This window comes from Magallana gigas, chromosome 8 (assembly GCF_963853765.1).
Source record: "Magallana gigas chromosome 8, xbMagGiga1.1, whole genome shotgun sequence".
Taxonomy (NCBI): Eukaryota; Metazoa; Mollusca; class Bivalvia; order Ostreida; family Ostreidae; genus Magallana; species Magallana gigas.
Genome location: NC_088860.1, coordinates 18136370 through 18162006, shown reverse-complemented (window position 1 = coordinate 18162006; position 25637 = coordinate 18136370). Strand labels below are relative to the sequence as shown.

The following is a 25637-nucleotide window of genomic DNA, read 5'->3' as shown; positions in this document are numbered from 1 at the left end:
CAGTATTCTTTTGTGTATCAACAAGTTTCTTTTGAGAGAAAGGTAAAAAAAAAGTGAGATGAATATGATATAATTTGTTTGTTATCAACGAGTGTAGTACCATTTTAATATTGAAACTCAGTTGTGATTCTGCAAACGTTTTTCTTTCTTTAACGCTATCCTTTTAAACCAGTTTTTGTCCTTTTTAATTTAAAAAAAAATTAATCGTTCAACATAGATATCAAAAACTTTATTTAACATATGATTAAGTATTAACTACTTTTGTTGTTATAACTATATCAATTTAGCAGTGTGAAAGACTTAACAGTCACATAATGTTTGTATCTTCCTGTTACCTGCATAGATATACCGCATATTCAACACCCGCATGACAAAAATATCATATAATAGCTTCCGGGTATCGAGTGAAAGAAAATCAAATGTCACACCTGTCCATTTGAGATATTTTCAGGTCAGGACATGCAAAGATAAATCATATAACATGAGAAATAAAACTTTATTTCTGTCCAAAATTTAATCACCTTATGATAGGCACTGTTATATTTATGTTCTTATGACAATGCCAATGATGCTAAAATCTTTAAAGAAAAGTTTTGTTGAATAACCTGATTATACTTGGATTTATGTTTTCTTTTACAGTAAAATTTTCATGTCAAGCTCATTCACTTGTCAATTCCTCGTCCGTTGGCACATGAGGTATTATTTTCACACTTTGATGTTTGTTTGAGTTTTGTCCATCCATTTAAAAACTGTATTTTTCATATATATTATTTGTTATCAATATTTTATCTGAAAGCAATGTTTTTATATGAATTGAGGGGAATAAATAAGAATTTTAGATTTACGTAGCTTTCTATATATCTATGCATAATACATTGCTAATAACATTAGCAACATACAGAACGCTTATCCAACCAAAGTTATTTATTAAATGCAGTAAAATGTTTAAGTAGGCCTACTTTTCCATGTCATAAAATATATGATTCAATAGGAAATTTGGGAAGATAAATCGGGTTTACTTTTGATAATCAGAAAAAATATTTTATCGAAAAAGCATTTATTTAGCTACAAGTAGATAAGGTCTCAATAGAGAGCAAATATATAATCTATATCTATGTATAACGATTTAAAATAAAATAATCTAGATATTATTTTAAAAAACCTATGCTTGACTCGTTCTGGCTTTATGATAAATAATAATGAATAACACTGCTGATTTTTCGTATAAATCATTCATTTATAAGATTTTACTAGAGATGCATTACTATTCAAACATCCAAATATAATTTAAATCATAAAACACACAATTTCTAATATGTATGCTTATCAAAGGATATTTTCAAGATAATTAGACAAAACCCAACGAATTTAAGATATTAATAGACGTTCATTGACTTTATTGTGTCTAGTAGCCAGGGTTATTTGTTTCTTATAGAAAAAATGTGCTATTCATATCAATTTTTTTCTCTGTACATCATATTGGAGTGAAATGAAATGAGGGGGGGGGGGGGGGGGGTCAAGTATTGGATTGTATTGAAGTTAATATTTAAGAAGTATTAAAAAATGTGTACTGTAATTTTGTTGAAATGAACACAATATCAGCTAAAACAGTAATCTGTACGTGTTTAAAAGGTTTTTAACAATATGTTTGTATGTTTGATTTATCTTAAAGCTCAAGAAGGAAATAATTTTTTTTAAATCAGCAAATCAAGTGCATTGTACCTCGCGAGGCACATTACTTGAGAAGGTATACAGCTGAATTTTAAGATACACAGAAAAACTATTAAACATATCGGCAGATCTAGCATTAAGTTTACAAAAGTCAGGAAAAGTAACTAAACTCATTTACACACAATGGAAACATAATAGAAATTCAGCAAGAATTGTCCATTACCTATTGATGGGTACTCAAAGAAAGAAACAGATTTCCCAAACTGTTTTGTTGTTATTATTTTACATTAAATAAGCTTTTATAACATGTGTTCAGTTTTAAGTTCGCAGAATTAATTAAATAGTTTCTTTATTTTAAACTTTTTGGAAAACATTGCAAAAAGCAATTTTTCCTGCTTTACGTGTAATACTTTAAAGCCTCCGTTTCAATTGGATGATTCATTATTCTTTATTAATAATGTAAATACTATAAAATACTGAAGCAGAATTAAGGGGCCCCATAAAGAGATATTCTAGTCTGTTTCGTATTGCATATAGGCTTGTCAATGCAGGAAAAGTTGGTAAAATTTCAAAATAAGCATAAAAAAGAAAATATATCATCAAGAGATTGCATATAAGCCTACGTAAGCAGCGACTTTTTAAAATAATATTTGACACTCTTGATATTTGTAGCGCACTTATTTCAATTCATCATTAAAAAATTACGTCATATTAAACGTTCATTCAATTTTCAAGAACAGGATCATTATACTGAACTTATACCTATTTCCCTTTTTATAATATGTTAAGAATAATTATAAATAAGTATTAAACAAATTATAAAAAATTGATGGTTTACTTTTTTCAACAAATATACTTTCTCGTATTTTCTTTTTTGTTACTAAAGTGATATCATATTTTAGTTTTCTGCTTAACTTATGCTATACGTTGGTAATCTTGTCAAGGTACTTTATACCGTGGCCCGCGATCACCGCAATGGTAATACCATGACGGTGTATCGCCGAAAAAATTAAAACACCATCCCAGGGTCGCGGGAAAATCATGGATTTGCGTTGGCCGTGGTGTATGCATCTCAACATTGCAACCAAAAATTGTTTTCAAAAGTTATTGGATCTTTTCTATCGCGTTCTGATTTCTTTTTCATATTGTTTGTAAATCAAAAATTGTTTATTTTTTATGTTGTTATAATTGCATAGACAAATAACTTCCGCTGTACATTGCATACATAATTAACTATCTGGACAAAGTTTCTTTAAAAAATATTTACAAGGAAAAACTTGAAAAACAAAGTTATATTTCAGTTAACTTTTATGTGTATACAATTTTGAGGAATTGCGTGTTAATAGCAGGAAAATTGATGTCAAATACCATACCAATAATGGTACGAATGTATCTTCCTTATTTGTATATTCCTTATCACTCCCCGTGGTACTAGTATATAAAATTAATTAATAAGCTTTTTGAGAAACTTCCAATGTCCAACTATCTAACTTTTTTTAATGTTCATCATAAAACTCACATTTCATAAAAAGTCAAATATTACCTGATATTATCATATATTCTTGATAATAACATTAAGATTGGGTATGATTTCTCCGCATTATTAAAAATCATTTTTAAAAACTGTTTTAGAAAACATTGCAACAAGAAATAGTTCCTCCTTTACATTTAATTTTTGAAAACTCTATGTTAACTGAATGACTAATGATTCTTTATTTATAACGAAACAGCTATAAAATACTGCAGCAGTTACATGCATCATTTTTAGCGCTAAAAAAATTAATTTACACAGATATAAAACCCAAAGATTAAAGGTTTTAAGTAATTATACGAGAATTTGCGTCCCACAGCGTATCGAGATAAATAAGTAAGCTGGTAAATATTCTTATGTATTTCTAAATTTAATTTGAACAATATATCGATCATTACGGGATATTGTATTGATATAAAACCGAAACAAAAAGCACTTTTTTAATGTTACCTTGTGATTTGGGCTACATTAATTTTGTAATTTGACCACACGAGAAGCAAATTATTCAATTTAAATGCTAAACATTATTTTATTTACCAGTAAGTCAGTCAGTCAGTCATTTAAAATGAATTTGTTTTTTACATAATAAAGAAATCAAAAGCTTTGTCTTTATGCGTTTATAGAATGAACTGTTTTTTAAAATGTGAAACCTTATGTGTTGTCAAATATAAATGCAATAAATTAACAAATGGCACACCGTGATGGCTCAAACCAATCTTCGTCCTGTTTCCTGAGTAATATATATATATATATATATATATATATATATATATATATATATATATATATATATATATATATATATATATATATATATATATATATATATATATATCTATATCTATATATATGCAATAAAGTATGTAAATAACAATGGTTGACTGCGTGTTCTATATGTTGCCATGCATTGCAAGATCATAACAATACTTCTTGCCCTTTCTTCATATGGCTTAACCCAACAACAGTCAGGAATCTGTAAGAGTGATTTTCAAGGGTACGTAAAACGTATTTTATCTTAATTTTCTCTATTCTTATCTTTAAATGATGTACTGAACTATTTCGTTTACGTATCTTTAGGATTCCACTGTCATGTTGCTTGAATTACCAAATGGTTGAAAATGAATGCATAGGTAATTATCAAAATCTCTCTTTATTTAAACTAAAACACAAGTTGTTTTTTTTAATTTAAGAAACATTATTGACTTCTGTTAATCATGTTTTATGAAAAGAATGCCCGATTGGTTTTTTTGGAGATAATTGTACGAGAGAATGCCCTCCGCCATTCTATGGAAGATTTTGCAAAGAGAAATGTTCATGTTGTAATCAATGTGATAAAATCAAGGGGTGCATAAACGCAACAGGTAAGAACATTTATGATTAAAACATACCTTAATACGGTAAATGAAACAAAATAATATTTAAAACATGCATCATTTAATTTAAATTATCACGGATTTCAAATTCCCTTGTTTTTATAGCCAAAAATGTATGCGCAGATTTTGTCAACCGAAAACTATATAATTTCGTTTAAATATAACACGAGAAGTAAATTCTTATTCATAATAGTATGATAGAAATGTGCAACTATTTGCTAATTTAAATGTCACTGTACGATAAATGCAGAAATGGGGTTAAGTTTGAACCATTTTTCATTTATTTATGATATTTTTGTATTCCAACAATCTCTCTAGGGAGGAAATATATATATTTATATGATAGAAATATGATATCATTTGCCTAATATCAACAAGAGAATTATTATTTTTTGACACTGAATTTTGTGTTTTGATATTTTTACTAAGATAAAAATATATTAGGATTATTTTATTGTCAAATCATTAAACGATTGACCAGTTAATCTGTCAGATGATATGGTTATTTTTGCATGTTGACTATAGCAATTTATTTAAACGCAAATGAACTTAAATGACTTCTCATGTTCGTTTTCTTTTTTAAAAGAGGAATGTGATTCAGAGGATGGAACTGAATTTGTTCAATTTCACTGGCCAAGTATTTTCATTTTATTAACTGGAAGTTTTGCCGTTTGTTTTACCTGTTGTATCATAAAAATATTTATTTCAAGGTGAGTTAGAATATACAATATGCAAATATTCTTCAATATTTATCTGTCAATTTGGTTTAGGTCCAATACTTACACATTTTGCCTTCCGTTGCACCTTTTAACTAAAATGTTTTTAACATTTTAAAGCTAATTTAGTAACCAAAGGTTAATTGTTAAACATTTGTTAAAATTACGTTTATGTATGTAAATGTCAGGAAAGTAATTTCTTATTACTGTAAATTATTTTGATTTCTTTTTTGTCTTAGGAGAAGAAAGCCCGTAACTAGGGAATGCGTTGTGTCAACCGTGCAAGGTAAATGAAATTTTAAACTTACTTACTCCTTAGAGTGTGTTAATTCAAGCTTGTTCAACTCATTATCGTTTGAGTAGGAATAGGTCACAATGAGATTTTTTTATTTGAATATATAGAGAACATTATTTTAATCTGTTTCTAAAAAGCAAAACTGAAACTTTTGACAAAGCATCCTCAGTATCCTCATATTATTCTATTAATCAGGGTGAACACTTATAGAAGTTTTGTTGAGTGTATATCTCTTTGGTTGAAATTATTGCAGAAAAGGATCTGACAGCCTCTAAAAATGTGTATGATTATCTGGGAAAGGAATCCTATAACGTTCTCAAGCTGAAGACAGCGGATACAGAGTAGACACAAAAAATAAAGAAAAAATGTACATTGAAAAAAATATTAAGTTTATATCAAGGACATTGTAACAAAAAACTCTCAAATACATTGTCGCCTGGCCTTTGCATGCAACTCTTTACCTATATGCCGTGTCAAAATACATGTACTTATTTAATTAACTTAATAACTTAATTTTGATAGGTCTGTAGACTTTTTTGTTCGTTTCCCTTACATATTTAAAAAAAATTTTCTACTTGAATCTTAAAAAACATAATAATGTTCATCATGGATAAATATAAGATTTAATCATCATATATTGAAACTTGTTACCTGATTTTGTTGTCAAATATGTATCAACTAAACAGCATGCCATTCTAGGAACTTACAATTTACATGAATTGTATATTTAATATTTTTATGACACAAATATTATGTACATGTAATAGCTTCCGGGTATCAAGTGAACAAAAAGCACATCTTACGTATACATCTGTCTAATCAAGTATCCATTCAAACATTAATAGTATGCAAATTTATTGCATTTATGTCAAAAATCAATGCTTTCATACTTATTTCAAGGTTCTTGTAATATTTGTCAATCATTGTAAATGATTAACTATTTTAATGATATAGTAAGTATAAACAAAATACAAACAATTCTTTGTCTTTCATGCTGAACAGAACTATTCCAAAAGACAAATTACAAATAAAGGGCTATACAGATTCCTCCTGTCTGAGTTCAATGTTGGTTTGCATATCATTTATATAGAAAAATTAACGTTTTACCTAATTATGTGTTGTTGTATTTCACGTGTTTCTATGAATTAAAACAGTATAATAAACCAAAAAACTGTATTTAAGAGAATGTTTTGTTTTTAACTATTGAATTATCAGTATAATATGATAACTTAGGTAATCTGAAATCATATCATTTCCATAGATCAAAATCGAAAGCTTATTGGTTTTTTTCTGCTTACATCGCAACCTCCTATCTATCTTTGTTACATTATCGTCGAAGAAGTTAAATGTATAGATTAATATGATTAAAGCTAAAATTGTTCCAACCCAATTCATGCATATCCCAAACTTGGATGATTTTTGAAAATATTATTTTTAATTATTTATTAGGGTTGGGATCAGTTGAACTGTAAAGTAGGCAGACGTTTACAAAGCCGTGTTTTCACATGTATTTTGAAACATGGAATTTAAGTTGAATATAATGTTAACAATCCTTTTTCATGTATATAATTACAGGGATATTGTTACAATACATTGTGTCATAAAAGTCCATGTTTGAATTTGACTGTTTAAATGTCCCACAATGTGACTACATGTATAAATGAGATAAATGTATTGTAAATGTATTTGTTTATGAACAAAACTAGTTTGAAAAATAAATTCACTTTCTAATTTTTGCTATTTAGAGAAACAGATTGGACTTGGTCAAATAAATCGGGCACAATATAATCATTCATTATCAAATGAAAATAAAGCTAAAACTAATATAGCAATTCTATTTAATAACATTGCCACGCAGCTATTTCAATCGAATACGAGAGTAAAGAACACAAGTATTTCGGTCAGTACAGAGTGAAGAGCTGCAAGGAGATGGTTTTCTTTGAAAGACCTGCTGAAAACAGACAAAAAGTCGGAAATGAGGACACGTTCATGTACCAACTAGCTGTAAATGGCTTTTCTTATGAACTCAAAGCTTGTGTTTACTTTGTTTTGCGGCTGACAATGTCTGCAAGGGACTATAGTAAGTTATATAAACAGCGACATACAGAATTTTACAAATATATAAACACTATTGAGGCGATTCGAAGTTGTGTCTATCATAAACCCCTTGTTTTTCAGTGCATGTCTAATAAACACCTTACTTTATTGATTTATCGATTTAGAGTACTAGTGTTATCGGTGCATAACGAATATACTCACCATTGTTTTCAATTCTTGAATGATGTAAATGAGGATGTCATTAAGAATAGCTAAGGTTTGAAAATTCGATACAAATATCTGATAAAAATGTTCTAGAAAAATAAAAGTATATATGAATTTTAAGTTTAAATTCAAATATTGTTATTTATATCTCGGGTGTTAGTTATCAAAACAACTGGGAAAAAATAAGATCAGCACACTTACCTACATTCTTTGCCAGGTAGTTTTTAGGAAAATGCAACAAAAAAATCTGTAATTTTGTGTGTCGAAACAAGAAATACACATAATGATATAAACAGTTCAGGTGGAAAAAATCAACATGGTTTGGGTAAAGTTATATCGATCAATATATTATTGTTTGAAAATCATTACACAATAAGATTGAATGGAAATTTTATTGGAAGAATAAAAGCTCGAATTGTTTTTAAGTACGTGATATCGTTTACTGTGCATGGTCTCTACACGACATGACTTTTAAATTTATTAAAACTAAATTATACCATAAATTCTTAGTATACTCATCAACTGCAATCTTGTAACTACATGTATAATATGAGTATAAATTTTTTTATGATACGGAAAGCATGTGACTTTTTGTTTGTGCCGTCTAAAAACTTTTGCTTTGCAAGATGTCCATGGTTTTTTTTTTAACTCTTTTAGTTTACCCTGTAGGAATAACACATATGTCCTCGTAGACCGACTTTTTTCATTATCACAAACATTTAGCAATGCGTTCAGCCTTCTACAAGAAGGAAACATTAGGCATTTTATGTTTTGTTTTTTGAAAACTAGACGTACCTCTCTTTGACATTTCCTTATGATGTACATATTAGTCATCATAATGCTTAAAAAAAAAAAAAAAAACCAAAAACCAAAAAAAAAAAACAAAACAAATCAAGATTACTTGCGTTTATTTTTTAAAAATCATATATAGGTTCCATAGATATAAAACATTATAATGGAAACATGAAAAATGCTTCAGAATTACATGTAACTGACACATATCAATAGTTCATTACATGTATATACTGACGCAGAGTGTGAAATCCAAAGGTCTGCTTCCGCGTAATTACATGTATCCAATATGTTACATTTTAATAATTTGAAAGCACAACTACGTAAAAATACACTTACTGCAACTAAAAGAACCAGCCTATAATATTGCAAAGATACATGTATATCATTTAAAAACACTATTTCGAAAAAGAACATAGTAGTAAATAATAATTAAAATATTAACAATTGATGTCCATACGAAACAGCTAGAAAGTTATATTAATTATTTTAATTCCTCGTTTGATATAAAACTTTTAAAATTTTGAAATGTTTGCAAACCGTTCGGAATTACGTGCTACTTATTTGTACAGTAAATTCTGTTTTAATTCAAAACACGTGGCTTTACATCTTGAACCCACAGGTAAAGAAAACAAATTTGAGCAAAAAAACCAAAACAAGGTTTGGGTGCAAAAAATGATCGAAAATCGTTAAATACAAACAAGCTAATTGTTAAAATAATACCAATTGTTGAGCAAGTGCCATACTAATGCAAGTGATGTAGTGTTTCTCTGGCGGTCAAAGATTAGTGTGAACGCTAGATAAAAGAACTTATCATGAGAGCCGTGCCCATTTTTTGAGTTCCTATACTATAAACTTTTAATTGTGAGTTAAAAAGATACAACGTATTCATTACAATGTTTTCTGTTTACATTTCCAGCCTTGGTAAATAGCCAAAGGCATTTTACAACGTTTATCTGTAGCTGTAATATAGAACACGTGCATCTAAATTTATATTGAAGATATTTTGATTCGATTCACATTCAGAATTTTTATAAGTAATTCTCTTTCTTATTGAGGCAATGAATACCAGTAGAATGAAAAAAAGTGTTGATTAAAATAAAAAACATAAAAAATAATTTCCTGATAAAAAATTATAAAGTTCCTTGTCAACGACATTTTTTAATGTTGTTGCCACACTACAAATGAATGAAGATTCCAATATCTGCAATGTACATATTGTATGTACTAACTCTTCTAACACCAATGACTAGTTGTTCTTATGTATCACATATTAATCCAGGAATATGTTCAAATGTGTCTAACGGGTAAGTACAAATCAATTCACTTGTTTTCAGGTATCTCAGTGATAAACAATATTTTTCTTTAATCAGAAAACGCTATCTTAGTATTAATCTTAAATTAGAGAGCCTCTAGAGTGTTGTCCAAATTATCAAATAGTCGGAATCGCATGCCAAGATTAGTCACAAGAATTCTTTATATATAAGGGATGGATTAACCCACAGGCGCGTTAGTTTTATTTTTCCATTTCTTTCATATTTAGAATGTTTGGCCGGATTTCGAGGAGTAAACTGTGCACAGGTTTGTGCTAAGGGATTCTATGGAAGACTCTGCAGAGAGGAGTGTTCCTGTGATCCATGTGATAAAGTCAAAGGATGTCAAAATATGTCAAATGGGTACAAGTACAGTACAGCTTTGGGTATTGATATACTTGAATTATTTGGCTTGACAATGATAATAACTTTTAGTACATATATTAATTTTAGGAAAAATCATTTAAAAAACAAGTGTAACAGGGTTTTATTTATATTTTGGGTATAAAAGAACTCAGTAAAATTGTAAGCTAACATTTATGTTCCTTTTATTTTTCTGATAAATGTTAATGTTATGATACCCGACCCTGCCGTCTTTTTATTAGTGGTCTTCGATAATACACAGTCACGTGTATTTTAAATTAATTGCATTGATGTCAATAATTAGACAGATGATTCCTTTATAACAACTCAATTGCTGATTACATTTTCATTATGACAATAAAATATATATAATAATCAAAATATTAAGTGACTTTCAAAATGTAAAAAAATGATTGCAATTCTACCAAAGAGATATTTTTTTTACCATTTTTGCTTAGAACAAGATGAGGATCTAAAGGGATATCACTGGCTTACATTGTTAACGCTGGCATCGGGTTGTTTTGCAATTTGTTTCATTTTATTCCTAACCGTCGTTTGTATATTCAGGTAGGTGATCATATTATTACGTCATATTTCTTACATGTATATAGCTATAAATAATAGTTATTTATTATGTTCAATCTGATACATTTTGTATTCTTCAAAATTTCACCTGTTATATGTATCAGCATCAAATGAAACAATCAATACATCATTATATACATTTATATACATCTGCCATTAGTTTTTTTTTTACAAATAACAATGTACAAAAATACAACCAGAAACCTTTTAATGAATATATTATATGTATGCAATACTTGATCTTGTAAACAGATGGAACTCGACCACAAGGACGTTTTTGCTGACTAAACACGGTAAAAATTGTTTTCATTATTCCCAAAAGGTATTTTTAAATCATTTCTTTATTTTTGTGTTACAAAATGTCTAATTTCTTTCAACAGATACTCAAAATGACGGTAATCTTCCCAAAATTCTTCGATATAACCCATTGCAAAGGTTAAGTGGAGTTGAAGCATCTAATACAACTGGTAAAGAAACAGTTTGTCCAATTTACAGTTGTCATGATGAAGACCTATTTTTTATGACTAAAGCAAATAAAACGGAAGATTTTCAAGATGTATATGGTCATATAAACCCAAAGGATGGATGCTATAATATTCTCAAACTCAAGGTACTGGATGAAAAAGATGATTTTAATACAGATGACTATTTGAAACCAGAAAAGAGTGTATCTGCAACAACATTAACAGCATCAAACAATAGTAATACCGATGAACTTATGTCCAAAAGATTGATAAAACGAGAGCAAATGAAACACCAGAAAGATTTATTTCGAACACTTAATACTTTTAAACAGAAGGACACAAATGAACGGAAAAGGTTAAGGTACAGCTTTGTTAAATCGACAGAACTGATATAATACAGGTAAAAACTTGTCAATGCCAGTGATTAGTTAACTTTAAGATATTTGTCGCATGATTTGAATTAGACGTTGCTTGTTCCAATTTGACCACTATTTTTTGAAAAATATACGACTAAATATATCTCTATTTTTCGTTCGAATTAAGTTACTAAACCTACTGTATGTTTATCTTAAAACAAAATGTCAAAATCCTGTATTCTCTCTCTTCCACATTTTGTCCTAAAACACGACAATATATACATTCTCCTAAAGAAATCAGCTCATAAATGTTTCATTGCTCAAAAGCACACTTACTTGTAGATCATTAATTCACACAGCCCCTTTTACAAAATAAAAAAAAATCAATATAAATTGGTAATATGCTAGGAGATTTACAATTTTTGGTAATGTTCCTGTGAATATGTAATAATCATTCATATCCTTTATATCCTTATTACAAGTAATGCATTGCGCTTAATGTTAAAGAAATAAAATAAAGTGGTAGAGTAAGTAGAAGTGGGGACATAAAGTATTTTATTATCAAAATAAAAACGTTAATTTCTAAAACCGTATTATTTACAAAAAATCGGCTTAATTAGGTCTTGATAAGGATATTCATTCTTCAATGGTAAATAGCCCGGTACTCCCATCATATGCTCAATAGTGTTTCCTTTTCCCCATACAATGTATTAATTCTGTATCTTTACACGATAAGGAAGTCGTGTTTATCAAATATTAGGGAATTAGATATAAGGAATTTCTATTTTAAAAGGGCATGGTCACGTTTTGGGCTAAAATTTGTAATGAATGAAATATTAATTAGGGGTTATTATAACAGTCAGCTAACGTTTGAATGTCATTTATCGAGTTACTTAATGTGTTGTATATATTTTGACAAATATTTATATTCTGTAAATTTACAAGATTAGCATATGAATATATGTATGTCACTTTGTATTGTGCGAGTAGCTTGGAATCTGATCCCCTGTCAGTGTTTTAATGATTTTTTGTATATTTGTCCAAAAACGTTGATGTATCTCTTCGCTCAAACACTACATATGTACATGTTCAATATGACAAACAATCATAAAGCAAATATTGTGTGCAATATGTTCACATTCAGTAATGTTTAAGTTTGAAATATGTTTTAGTATTTACTCTTAATATTATCCTATTTTGGCAAGAGTAATAACGAGAAATGGAAGATTAATCACCTGTAAGTAAGTAATGTATTTGTAAAAGAAAAATTATTGCAAATAGTTTTATCAACAACTGGAAAAATAAGCTTGTGTGATATATAGAAGAATATGCTTTATGCTAATTCCGTAATAATTTTTACTAGTCTTTCTTTGTAATTGAATTGATTTTAAAAAAGAAAAGATTAATTGTATGGGGTGGAGAATTTTTTATGACAGATATATTTTTAATCACAATAATCTAGACAATGGTGTCTTGCTTATCATTTTATTGATAAATTTTTTTTCAAAATCTAGAATTCAAAATTTTTATTTATAATTCAACGTTTATTCGAAAAACACTATGTGGCTCATAATATAAGCAGGAAAAATACTTATATGATAACTACATTCAAATTAATAGAATGAATAAATGTCACAGATTGTTATTTTGTTACGTTTAAAATTGTCAAATAATGGTAATTGTAGCATTAATACAATTCTAAAAATATATATAAGGTTTTACCTTTAAAATAAAGTTTGGTCACAATATCTGTTTTTAACCTTATGAGCGAAAGACCAAGGATGTTCTGCTAGCCTGCAGTTCTATCAATGTCCTCGGGGTTGTTTTGCAATGATACATTGTATGTCTTACAATTATTTGTATATTTAGGTATATTTTCATCGATCTCCGATCCTCAGCAATGTTCTATAACTCAAAATTAACCGGATTTGTTTTATTCGTATCATAAATCTACCTTTTGTACAGACAAAATTAATTAGTCTTCTAGTGTTGATATTACATAGGTTTTTTTCAACGAACTGTTTGGCTTTGTGGTTCCAACGAGACTTACTATACAGAGATTAAGGGGTTCGAGTTACCGATGCACCGGTGTACATGGTTTGTTTCGTATTTGATCTGAAGAGCATTTAGTATAAAACACTAACTCGAATCCTTTTTGGGCATAGTACAAGACCACTATTATGAAAAAATATTCCACTGAAAAGCCATCTTTTGTATGTTGTAGACCTTTGATTGTAGTGTTATTTTTCTCTTTTAAAAAAGCAGGTCAATGACCTACTTTCTGAGTTATTGAATATATTTTGAAAAATCAAGAAAATTTCCATAAAATTTTACACTACGATTGAGATTTTCTTAATTGTAAAAAAAATTACAAAGAATTAAGCACTTTCAAAAATGAAATAGAGTTTATGAATGGAAGTGGCACTAAATAAATACAAAGCATTAAAATTTCAGCTACAATTTTCAAAATATTCCAGTCCAAATTTCCTCTATCAGTTTTCAAATCCCTACCCATTTTTTATCCAATTTAAAAAAAAAAATGAATGATGATAATACGAAAACATTTATAGTAGTAAACTACTTATATTGACTTTATTCTGTTGGCATAAAATTTATATGAGGTCAATGATCAAAATTTGAGATATGGTGTCTTTTATTGTTTTTAAGCATTTTTCAATATTTTTGCAATTCGTGCCATACGATTATTTTAATGAATAAGTGAGGTAAAAACAAAGAAAAAATATGCAAAATTATTTATACTAAAATATAAAATCTTATCTTTTAATATTAGAGTACTGCCAAACATGTTTTAGCGGAGAACAACATTTGCAAAATTTAGTCCGATTTTACTCTGTTTAGGTAAAAGTCTATTTTCGTTTGAGCCTAATTCCATAATAAGATAGAAATATCGAATGTTATGTCAATAATAATTCATTTCATAAATCCTTTTTGTGTTTAGAACAGATTTTACTCATGACATTGAACTGTATACAATCCGAATTTGAGAAATCAAACCCTGGGTAAACAACTCCCTTAAAAAGGTTTTTCAATTAATGGACAAAATGTGCGTCACACAACGTATCAAGAAAAAAATGTAATTCTTGTCATGTTAACGTTTCTATGGGGTTTTTGTTTTTTTAAAGTAAACGAAAGTTTGGTTATTCGGTACTTTGATTTCAGTTTTTAAATAACTAAAACAAAAACAAACTTAATTTTTTTTCGGATTTATCTTAAAATTCTTGATATTTCATTCATCTGTGTAGCTAGCTATGTAATCATAAATAGTTTTTGATTTACGGTAGGGAACCAGTTACGGTAAATTTATAAAGAAAACTATTTTATTCTTTGCACAATTCGTATGAAATTTATGCTAAGTACGGGTTACATCGACGTATAATTACCAAAGATCCATTTACCAATTAAGATCTCATACGCTTTGCCTTCACACGTTTCGGTTAATTGGATGAACAGCATTTCAAAGTTGTTAAACGCATTGGGTTTTTTTCTAAATCAAAACATTCCCCAAAAAACTGACTCATCGTTACGGTTTGAATCATCCGCCTGTATAAAGCAACGTTTCGTCCTGTTTCCTTTCTGATTTATCTACTTTGATTTTTTTTTTAAAGTGTCACTGTTAATGTTTGACTGCATATTTGAGTGAAAGCCATGCGTTACAAGCTCAAAGTTATTCTCCTGACTCTTATTGCAAAAGTCTTTACAAAACAAATGCCAGGAATCTGTTCCAATGGTTCTCAAGGGTTAGTAAATTATTTTTTACTATAGTATTTTTGTCTTCTTCAATTGTTTTCAAATTGTAATAAACAGTTTAATTTGTGTTTTAAATTAGAAATCCTATTCAGTGTTGCCGTAATTACATACTTGATGGAAAATCCTGCAAAGGTATTGCTTAAAATATATCAGGGGTTGAAACTTAAAATAGTATATTTTTTCAAATTCATATAAAATATTTTTATCCAATGTTTCTCATTCTTTGACAAGAATGTTCTCCTGGTACTTTCGGATATAACTGCACGGAAGACTGCCCTCCCCAATTCTATGGGAGATTCTGCAGAGAGAAATGTTCGTGTTGTCCATGTGATAAAATCAATGGATGCTTAAAGATGACTAGTAAGTATGATTGTTATTACATTCATAAATGAAACCAGATATAGAATTTGAAACATTTATTACAAACTTAAAATTATCTCACATTCAGAATGTTTACTTCTATTGCTATATTGAATGCGTAGACATTTTGTAAAAAAAATGTGATTTTTTTGTATTTAAAAACAATTAGAATTTTATTAGTTATAACGTGATAAAGAAGTGCACAATAGTTAATTTACTTATGAAAAGATCAACATATGATCATAGAAAAGGCAAATGTTTGATACTATATTTTACAAGTATTTACAGTATTTTTGTGTATCAACAAATTTCTTTTGAGAGAAAATGTAAAAAATATGATATGAATATGATATGATTTGTTTGTTATTAACGAGTGTAGTACCATTTTCTTAATAGAATATGAAGTTCATGATATATATTTTGTGTACAACGAAATATTTTTTTCTCAATTTATTGGATACTCATAAACAATGTATCATTTATCGAATAGAAAGTTTTATTCTGTTGATCTACAATGAACAATTTTACAATTTTACGCCAAAGTGAACCAAAATAATTAAATTATATTTTTTAATCAGATTTCGTTCACTGGCCAACGATTTCCATTTCTTTAGCTGGAAGTCTTGCCATCTGCTTTTCTTTTGGCGTGGCAATCATTTGCATTTTAAGGTAAATTAGCAAAAATAGTATCTTATCAAGTACAAAAAAGTTTTTTCAGAATGGTAATGAATAAATTCGTCGATGAATTAATAAAGGAATTTTTTGAATGTGTATATGATTTTATTTTGAACATTTTAAACCGAATATAACAAAATAAATAAGAAACTGATAAGAAAAATTGTATATAAATTCATAAGAAAAGTTGATGATATTTTAGTGATTGAAATTTGTTCATTTCTTCTCTCATCTTACATAAGAAAAAGAAAACCAAACACTCCGGAGGGATGTGTTGTGTCAAAAACGGATGGTAAGCTGAAATTTTTAAAGTTTCACATACTTTTCATGTTAGTTTATCGGTATATTCTGAGACACTATGGTTTATTTTACGACGAAAATAAATTAATATCATTTTTAAAATGGTTTATTCAGAAATTCTTACACAAATATATATCTCTCTTGTTCATCGTTTTTTTTAGAAAATGATCTGACAGCCTCTCAAGATATGTATGATTGTCTGGCAAAGGAATCCTATAACGTCCTAACGCTGACGACAACAGATATAGAGCAGTTATAACGTGGCATGCATGGCTAATGTGGGCTCGTAAACTTACAAAATATAAAGAAGGTGCATTGAAGAAAATGTCACGGTCACATTAAGAAAATGTTACTATGATAACTGTTGAATACATTATCGCCTGGCCTCAGTTGTAACCCTTTCGACTATTTTATTTTTCAATGTTGCAATTCCATTGAATTAGTTATCGATTCATAAATTAAAAACATGGAGCGTTCAATAGGGATAGCCGTAAAATTTTGATCATCATTTTTATGAATATTTAATTTTGTTAGCTATTTTTGTTGTCAGCATTGTGTCAATTAAACTGCGTGACAGATTTTATCAACAATACAAGGAACTTCCTGGTACCGTTTTTTATATATCGTTTACTTAATATTTGCATAACGCTATTAGTACGTGTATATGTAAGCTTCCGGGTATCAAAATAGAGAAAAACACGTGTTACACCTGTTCATAACAATATCCATTCCACTATCCGGTAAAAAAAACGAGTGATATCATATCATATTTAATAATTGGGATCGCTACAATATGTCAAAGTCAACGATCATCATACTAATCATACTTATTTTTTGCTTCTTGTAAAAAGTTCATCACTTTTGGCGACTTGAAAGACAGATGCCAGCTATCAAACAAAAAATGTACAATTAACCGATCTCCCATGACTTGGTAAAAGACATTGACAGTTAGTTAAATTCACTCTTAGTCTGTTGTAGTTGTTTTGAGCTTTCAAAGAGTAACTTTGTTTATTTCGTATGCTTTTTATTTTCATTTATTTAGGATGAAATAATGCGGTTTAATTGGTTCCAAACATTTTCAAAAATCCTTTGATTTAACCAACATCTTCAAAAGTGTTGTACATGTATTACCTGTTTCGACATCTTCATATAGATGAGAATTGTAGTACTCTTTGTTAATAATGAAGCGCATGTATTTGCTAATACGCATATTTGTAATTGCTCCACCTTCGTAAACTTATATTATATAACTTTATATCTTATTAAGAAATGAATTTATAACAAAAACTACGATGAAGGAAAATATATATTTTTTTAAAGTTAAAATACCTCTTAACCAAATCATAACTTTCACCAACTTGTATTATTTTGGGGTTTTTTATGTTTAAATGGTTAAACCATTTAAATTTACCAATAAGAATTTGGATCAGTTTAAATGTAACATTGGCTGATGTAAGAAGGTTGTATCTGTCAATATCTTGTATTGTGATGCGTGTGATGATAGGCACTAACATAAGTTAAATAATATGTTGATATCATGTGAATGGAATCATTGATTGTCTTAATTGTAAAAATATTAAAACATCAATGAGTTGAACCTCATTCACTGCCTACATTGTATAAAAAAGAGAATTCTTCCGAATATATAGTTTAAGTGTATTTGTAAATGTAGTTGTTGACCAAATATCAATAATAAAGAGTTTTCTTGTTGGTGGTTTTAACGATTGATATTCACCAGATTGTAGTTAATTGCATACATGACATATTTGTATATAATTTAAATTAATTTTTAATTTCCATCATTTACAAACGACAAGAAAAAGTAAACCTGCCCAGTATTAGCATCTTTTTTTTTTAATTTTCAAATAAATATAGCAAAGAACAAGGGGCAATAAGACCCAAAATTTGCCCAATGCAAAGTAAAAATTTTATAGTGATTTTTTAGTAAGATATCATTTGTATATCCAATTTCAGCAATAATTTTATTGAAAAATCACCATATAGTTATTTTGAGGGCAAAAGTATAAAAAATGTCAAAAAATCACAGATTTCTGAAATTTCTTTATATTTTTTAAATTTTTAAAATAATATCAGGTATTTAAATAATTTAACAATTACAATACAATGCAACATATCATATATAAACATAATATTAACCGAAAACTGTATAAAACACAATTTTTCGGGTAAAAAAGGCTTTTTTCATAACAAAAAATATCAGATTTCAGAAAGTGTTACAATAACTGTGTATATTATAATCTTTACAGTACAAAACATCTAATTATTCAATTCATGGGGAATTAGTGTAGAATACAAGCCAGTTTCTTGAATTTGCTGCAAAAAGTTAAATAAAATATATTATTATTTACAACCTGTGTATAAAAACTTTAATTTCTCAGATATTTTTTAAACATGGAAGCTTTGAAAGATAAGAAATGCTTTGATATTTCAACAACTCGACCATATTAATACAAGATAATTCAAACATATTATTAACAAACATGAAGAACATAACAATATTTATGGAGAGAGGAGCATTGAATTTCTCCCTCTCCAACCAACAAAAAGTCAAGCACTTCTAGGTACATGGTTAAACTGTTAACAAATATATAATTTAGTTAATGGATTATCATGACATTAACCACATCTTATTGCACTCAAAGATAAACTTAATTTAATAACATGAGCAAAACCATAATTCTAAAACAGAGAATAGTTTTTTAACATTAAATATCACAGTGACTGATTTCTTTAGATCATTTATGACCTAGCAATTTCATGTGCAGGAAACAAGAAAACAACTGCTACTTAACGAAGATGCCTTTAAACATCAACTCATTATATGATAAACATTAACCCAACATTGGTTTAGATATTCATCTGGCATCTTGGATTTTTGCATATTAGACATCTTGTATGTAAAACACACATTCTGCAAGTAACAATAATGAATTGACCTTTTCCCCTTAACATAATTTCATGATATTGCATGTAGTTCTTTAAACGTTAAATAATATATTGAATACTTCAAAGCTCAAAACAGTTTCCAAAAACTTTTTCGATAAACTTACATATTATCTATACAATTGTCTAAGAGATCAAATCCATTTTTTATGAAAAATCACAGATAACAGATAGTTGCCTATCAATCAACATGCATTGTCACTCTTCTGTTCCACTCTGATCACTTTCGGAACTATCCATGACTTCTGGAATGACTGAGGCATCCTCAAGGTACTGGGACCAGTCTTGAGTGGACCTTGCAGAGTGTGTGTGCCGTTCATGTCCCAGGTACCATAGAACAGAAGCCACATGGGCACACACCCCAACAACCCTTGCACCAGCACGGCATTGGCAGTACCACCCAGTAATGGCTCCTAAGGAATGTTCAATCCATAGGAAATACTGTTTGCTAGAGATATGACGACTTTGTATTCGTACACGCAAAACATCAGGAATGTCATTGTTTACCATGATGTTGTAATCACCATCATCATTCTTGTGTTCTGCAGTGTAACTCTTGGCAAGCTTCAGCTGGTACACCCCGACAGTCAGATTAAGGAGCTCTTCTTCAGAGAGGAGAGGAAAATCCAATGTATCAGTGGCATTCATTGGGGTCCATGCTTTTATCCTTCGATGCAACTCTTCAGATTCAACCCGCTCTTGAAGTTTGTTTGTCTGTGATGCTAAATACTGAATAAAAAGAAACAAATCAATTTTTTAATATATTAATTCTAACTTTGTCATACAAATACATGTTCAGCAACATTCCATTTCAGAATTTATTTGGATGTGTTTCTTTATAAGAGATGTATCTATGTGAAATGACTATCACTAATGGACAACAAAAACAGTAAATCATAGTTCTTTTAAAAAATTACCTTCATTTTAGCTGCCAAGATTTGGTCACTCTCTGGATTTCCTGTATTTAATGGATCTCTGTATTTGTTGCACAGTGCAGCTATCAAACACACATACTCCCGAATGTATGGTATCTGAGTATTGGGAACCACATTCTGCAGATATTTCCACTGTTTCAGACGCCCATTAACAGACTCCACAATCCAGCGGATTTTGGTAACAAGTCTAGAAGAGTTTGCCTGATAAAATAATATAAAGGATATATACATTAAAAAGCATTTATGTATTTACAGTAGACAAGCAATCTATTATAACTAGTATAGGTAACTTGAGGAAATTATATTAGGCATATAAACAACTTCTAATTAAAATTTTATTCCAAATCAAGTGTCTGTCAGTGATCATTTCTATCTTAAGAAAAGCACAAAACTTAGGTACATGTATTTACCTCATCAGCTGTGTGTTGTTTTTGTCCTTTTGGAAGAAATGCCGGCATCTGAGCCTGAATGCCCAAACTCTCCAAGAAACTAATCGAGTCCCTAAACCCACGATCCACAATAAGAACATCATCCTGCTGTAGCCAGTCTTTTATATTCTCCATGTTGGTCTGGAAGTTATGTTTCAGGATGCTAGCATCATTATTCTTGTGGTCAGCAAAATAAGGTCCAAGGACTGAAACAATGTAGCCTGTTGTTGACACTATGACCATTGGTTTGACTAGGGGTCTGTTTTTGTGTTGGCTGTAGGATCTACGTTGGAACTTGAAGTTGTTGCTCTTTTGGATGAAAACATAAGTTCCGTCTACCACTAATATAGCTGGATTGTGCATTCCATTACCAAATAATTCCTGGGCAAGAGGTCTGGTATGGTCCTGGATAATCTGTTCTCTTGAAATATGGCCAAACCCCACATACTTTGGTGTAAATGTCTCTGTCAGTTCTCTCCTGGCTGATGTTATTGCCCTTCTGACACCGCACTTTTCAATGTTGAATAGTGTTGATAGCATTCTATTGGAAAGGCCGGTTCTCAACTTCACCAATAGAAGGGCAATGCAGGTCCTTATGCTGCGATTCTTGGTAGCTCTTATTGACTGCACATGCGAGACTACATCATCAAAATCTGCCCTTGAAATTCCAGTCAAATTCATATAATCTGTGTCTGAAAGTCCACAACTGGTGTCAAAGTCTAACCTGTTTTTCTGATTTCTGATTGCAGCTGCTCTTATAGTTGATATTAATGAACAAATATCAGTTTTGTTGAAATAGGTAGTGGAATGTACTGACCTAGAGCTCAGGGACATACTCTCCAGACATTTAATGGCATCATCTTTGAGAGAACAATCTGGCATCAAATGAGAGTTGCAGCACCTTGCACCAGATAATAACAGGTGCCCTGTCAATACAAAGATGTGGTGTCTTCTCTCTGTGGTCAATGTAAGCAATCTTGAATTTCTCTTCTTGCAGATCACACAAGCTGAGTGGCTCTTTCCAGAAGATAATATGGGTAAAGGTATTACATTAGGACTTTTGACTGATTTAGTATCTGATTTAGAGGACTTTGCTGGTGGTTCATAATCTTGATCTTTGATAGTGTCATCATCTGTTTCTATAGATTTCTCAAAATGGTTCTTATGTATTGACTTGTGGAATTTTGAATAACAGTTTGTACATGTAACATCATTGTCTTCACAGATTGCTAGGCCTAAATGTTGACGAAAGAGTTGGTATGATGGTCCTTTTATAAAGCGTCGTTGGTGGGCTTTAGGTCGCTTACCACAAGAAACACAGGGATACTGTTTAGGACCGTCACCAGGCATCCTATAAAATTAAAAGCACCACATATTTATGTAAACAGATGTTGCCATCAAGTAACTGTACAAGTTGAAATTTAATCATCAGTTTCAAATGAAACCAATAATTTGCTCGTTTCATCACATTGGATACCAGGGTTGTGTTGCCAACTTCAGTACAACTATAATTCCCTTGCTCGCCTGATCGTCCTCCAACTTCTGTAAACTCTCCCAATCAGACTGAAAGTAGAAAAGATATAAGGTTTAAAATCTGAGCAATTGAAAGTAAAAGCAAAAGAATCCGGAAACCAGGAAATATAATTTTCTAATTGTCTTTTTTGTCTAAATGCAAAAGATTCATGTCCGGATAAAAAAAATATCGTATTTAATTCATCAAAGATCTTTTCATTTAATTTCCATTATTTTGAATCACTAAAAGATCTGGACATGTAATCAGCTGTAACATTATTTTCCCCCGCAATATGAACAGCAGACATGAGTATATTCTTATTATCAAGCTTAATTCAAGTAGTTTTTGCCTCTTCTAATAATGAATACAGATCCACCTTGATTAACAATGTATGAAACAGCAGCACTATTATCTGATCTAATTTAAATGTGTATATTTTTATAATCTGAGATAAACTCTATAATACAAATTTGATCGCCATAATTTCTATTAAAATATAAAAAAGGTATCTGCAAAACTCAGGCACAAGGCATCACGGGGGGCCCACTTTTTCTCGTAGGAACAAATTTTTTAAAAATTTACATATAAAAAAATGAATTATCATGGAGTTGGCCCCCCTTCCACTTTTTAGGGAGTACGAAGAAAATCGATATGAAAATAGGAAATTAGTAGTGAAAATGAAGTTAAATAGTACGCCAGCCCCCCCCCCCACCCCCCCCCCTCCTCTCCAACAGATTAGATTTTTGAAGAAGACGTCGATGTCAGGAAATCTGAAACTGGTTCTGTTTTTGACCATCTGCCACCAGTGATTTTACCATTTAGATTTCCACCCCATCCAGCTTTTGAAGCATCAGTTTCCAAATAAATATCTACTTTTGGATCCCGTATTCATTTGCCATTCCTAGGTGTATTTTTTTATAAATAAATTCGTTAAAGGATATATCACTTATCATAGTTGTTATTCTCTTTGGCCAAAGCTTGAACTTTTTCTCTGTCTAAGTATCTAAACAATAGATTAATGGCATGAAGTAAATTATCCTATTAGTCTTGCAATTTCCCTAATAAAACATACTTTTTTGTTTAAAAGAAAGTTACAATAAGAAATGATTTTCTCAACTTTTTCATCTGGTAGATATACCTTGAATTTGATAAACTGAGTTTGAATTTGAGTCTGAAATATGACCCAAATATTGTATTTCTTGAGATGGTATTAAAACCGATTTTTCTCGGTTTACAACAAATCCTATGTTTTCTATTAAATTGACTAAAAAGTTTGCATCACGTTAACATTTAGCAAAATCAACGAGTTATCAGTATGATAAAATATATTCATTACTGCCGTATAAAAGCAATAATGGGCTTCATCAATTTTGTGAAAACTCTGGGAGCTGATGCCAAGCCATTGATCAAGAGCTCCTTTCCAGAAAAATTGTAAATACTTTCTGTCATTTTTATAAATGGGCTCTGACAAACAAGCATACTTTAAATCAATTGTACAGACAAAAAATGAGTTTCTTTTTATTAAAGATAAAACCACATCTAAAGATTTCATATCAAAATGGTGATATGTAATAAATTCATTTAATTCCATTAAATTAACCACCGGTTTTAATTTGCAAATTTTCTTTTCCACTGAAAACAATATTAGAAATGAATTGATTTTTTTCAAACTTGCTTATACTTATTGCATTTTTATTCAGAAAATCTATGACCTCTTGTTCTACTATATCCGTTTGTTTTTCATTAAATTTGCTAGGAACAGGAATTTTGTTTTGAAAAGGAAGTTCATCAAACTCAATTTTGTAACCTAATATTGTATTAAGAATCCATGAATCTGAAGTAATCTTCTTCTATTCTCTTATCTTGTTTGCTAAACCCCCAGCAACAAAATTCAAGTTACTCATATCTAATAATTCTGCTGGTATATCTATCCGGAGCTTCATTTTCCCCCTGAAGGATTTGATTGATTGCAAGAAAAACGAAGTGGTAATTGCTGGTTAATTTTTTACACACCAGTTATTTCTTTTATACGTTTTGTAATGAGAGAGGGAAAGGCGTTGTTTCGTCAATTGGAGTTGTTGCAGCACACAATCGTTGAAATTTCTTATGTAAAAAACGGCCTGAGAATAAAGTGTTTTACATTCAAGTCGTACATCGCATTGCACGCTAGAGTAATTGCATCTCAAACACATTTTTGGCTTTTTTCATTTGTCTTAAACATTTCGGCAAGGGAAATCATGGGGACTATAGATAGCCTGAGAATTCTTTGCGCTTCTTGCAATATTTTGTCTCTTTGTTGGACATAGGAAATAGATTATTCCAGATTTCGGAATTTATTAATGGTGGAACAAGATTTTGACAGTTTTCTAAAATTCGGACAACATCTAATTATTCTGAAACAAGAGTCCTTTGGGTACAGCCCATTTTAATGAACTCAGGCAAATTTTTCAAAATCGACTCAGAAAATATTTTTTTCTCCTCAAATAGTTTTGGCATCGGAATTCAGATTTATCATCATCAAAGACCACCTCTGGGTCAATAAAAATTGAGAAAAAATCTGTTACGTTATTTTGTTCGGCATGATCGAAATCCGATTCCGGAAAACATTCTATCAGCCCTTCTGGGTTCACGCCGGTAGTCCCCCCGAAGTGCATGGATTGATGTTACTATCGTTATTTTCTGTTCTCTTAAGAAACTCATTTAGAAACTAGAATAATTGGGAAGGATTAAAGTATTGTTTTTTCTTTGTTTTTTCTTTTATTGTAACCTTTTTTGCAGGAACTTATTCCTTTACCTTTCCCGGTTGTAGAAGTAGAAGCCACGCTTCTTGTGTTTTGGTCGGTCGGCATTTTCGTTTTGCATGTTCGTTTTAACCACCGAATCTGACGCAAATAACTGAACAATGTCCTTTTCGACATTTCCATTTTCTGAGCTGGAGTCTGACAAATTTGGCATTTTACCATATATAAAAGT

At 29.9% G+C, this 25637-nt stretch overlaps 3 protein-coding genes and 1 long non-coding RNA gene across 4 annotated transcripts; 3 read left to right on the top strand and 1 right to left on the bottom strand.

Annotated features, from left to right (window-relative positions):
* The first annotated feature begins 4317 nt into the window (after nucleotides 1-4317).
* LOC136270610 (uncharacterized) lies at nucleotides 4318-5577 on the top strand. The gene is made up of 3 exons (XR_010708476.1): nucleotides 4318-4563; nucleotides 5162-5285; nucleotides 5531-5577. It is a non-coding gene; the product is annotated as an uncharacterized lncRNA (long non-coding RNA).
* A 4225-nt stretch (nucleotides 5578-9802) lies between these two features.
* Nucleotides 9803-14406, top strand: LOC136270710 (uncharacterized). Its single transcript, XM_066069160.1, has 5 exons — nucleotides 9803-9947; nucleotides 10184-10339; nucleotides 10775-10883; nucleotides 11154-11194; nucleotides 11282-14406. The coding sequence occupies exons 1-5, from the start codon at nucleotides 9902-9904 to the stop codon at nucleotides 11758-11760; spliced, it is 831 nt and encodes a 276-aa protein (XP_065925232.1). The 5' UTR covers nucleotides 9803-9901; the 3' UTR covers nucleotides 11761-14406.
* A 508-nt stretch (nucleotides 14407-14914) lies between these two features.
* LOC105348004 (uncharacterized) lies at nucleotides 14915-17840 on the top strand. Its single transcript, XM_011457266.4, has 6 exons — nucleotides 14915-15479; nucleotides 15569-15621; nucleotides 15721-15849; nucleotides 16428-16518; nucleotides 16767-16816; nucleotides 16986-17840. Exons 1-6 carry the CDS (start codon nucleotides 15388-15390, stop codon nucleotides 17081-17083), a joined length of 513 nt encoding a protein of 170 aa, XP_011455568.2. The 5' UTR covers nucleotides 14915-15387; the 3' UTR covers nucleotides 17084-17840.
* Nucleotides 17841-19835: 1995 nt separating this feature from the next.
* On the bottom strand, nucleotides 19836-22512 carry LOC105333788 (uncharacterized). The gene is made up of 3 exons (XM_011436958.4): nucleotides 21134-22512; nucleotides 20706-20924; nucleotides 19836-20517 (listed from the first exon to the last, which is right to left on the bottom strand). Exons 1-3 carry the CDS (start codon nucleotides 22499-22501, stop codon nucleotides 19987-19989), a joined length of 2118 nt encoding a protein of 705 aa, XP_011435260.3. The 5' UTR covers nucleotides 22502-22512; the 3' UTR covers nucleotides 19836-19986.
* Nucleotides 22513-25637: the final 3125 nt, after the last annotated feature.

Coding starts and splice junctions, on each gene's coding strand:
- LOC136270710 (XM_066069160.1), top strand. CDS start 9,902: ATGTATCACATATTAATCCAGGAATATGTTCAAATGTGTCTAACGG. Junction 10,884..11,153: donor ACCGTCGTTTGTATATTCAG/GTAGGTGATCAT, acceptor TCTTGTAAACAG/ATGGAACTCGACCACAAGGA. Junction 11,195..11,281: donor GTTTTTGCTGACTAAACACG/GTAAAAATTGTT, acceptor TTCTTTCAACAG/ATACTCAAAATGACGGTAAT.
- LOC105348004 (XM_011457266.4), top strand. CDS start 15,388: ATGCGTTACAAGCTCAAAGTTATTCTCCTGACTCTTATTGCAAAAGTC. Junction 15,480..15,568: donor TGTTCCAATGGTTCTCAAGG/GTTAGTAAATTA, acceptor GTTTTAAATTAG/AAATCCTATTCAGTGTTGCC. Junction 16,817..16,985: donor TGTTGTGTCAAAAACGGATG/GTAAGCTGAAAT, acceptor CGTTTTTTTTAG/AAAATGATCTGACAGCCTCT.
- LOC105333788 (XM_011436958.4), bottom strand. CDS start 22,501: ATGCCTGGTGACGGTCCTAAACAGTATCCCTGTGTTTCTTGTGGTAAG. Junction 20,925..21,133: donor AACAACACACAGCTGATGAG/GTAAATACATGT, acceptor TTATTTTATCAG/GCAAACTCTTCTAGACTTGT. Junction 20,518..20,705: donor TCTTGGCAGCTAAAATGAAG/GTAATTTTTTAA, acceptor CTTTTTATTCAG/TATTTAGCATCACAGACAAA.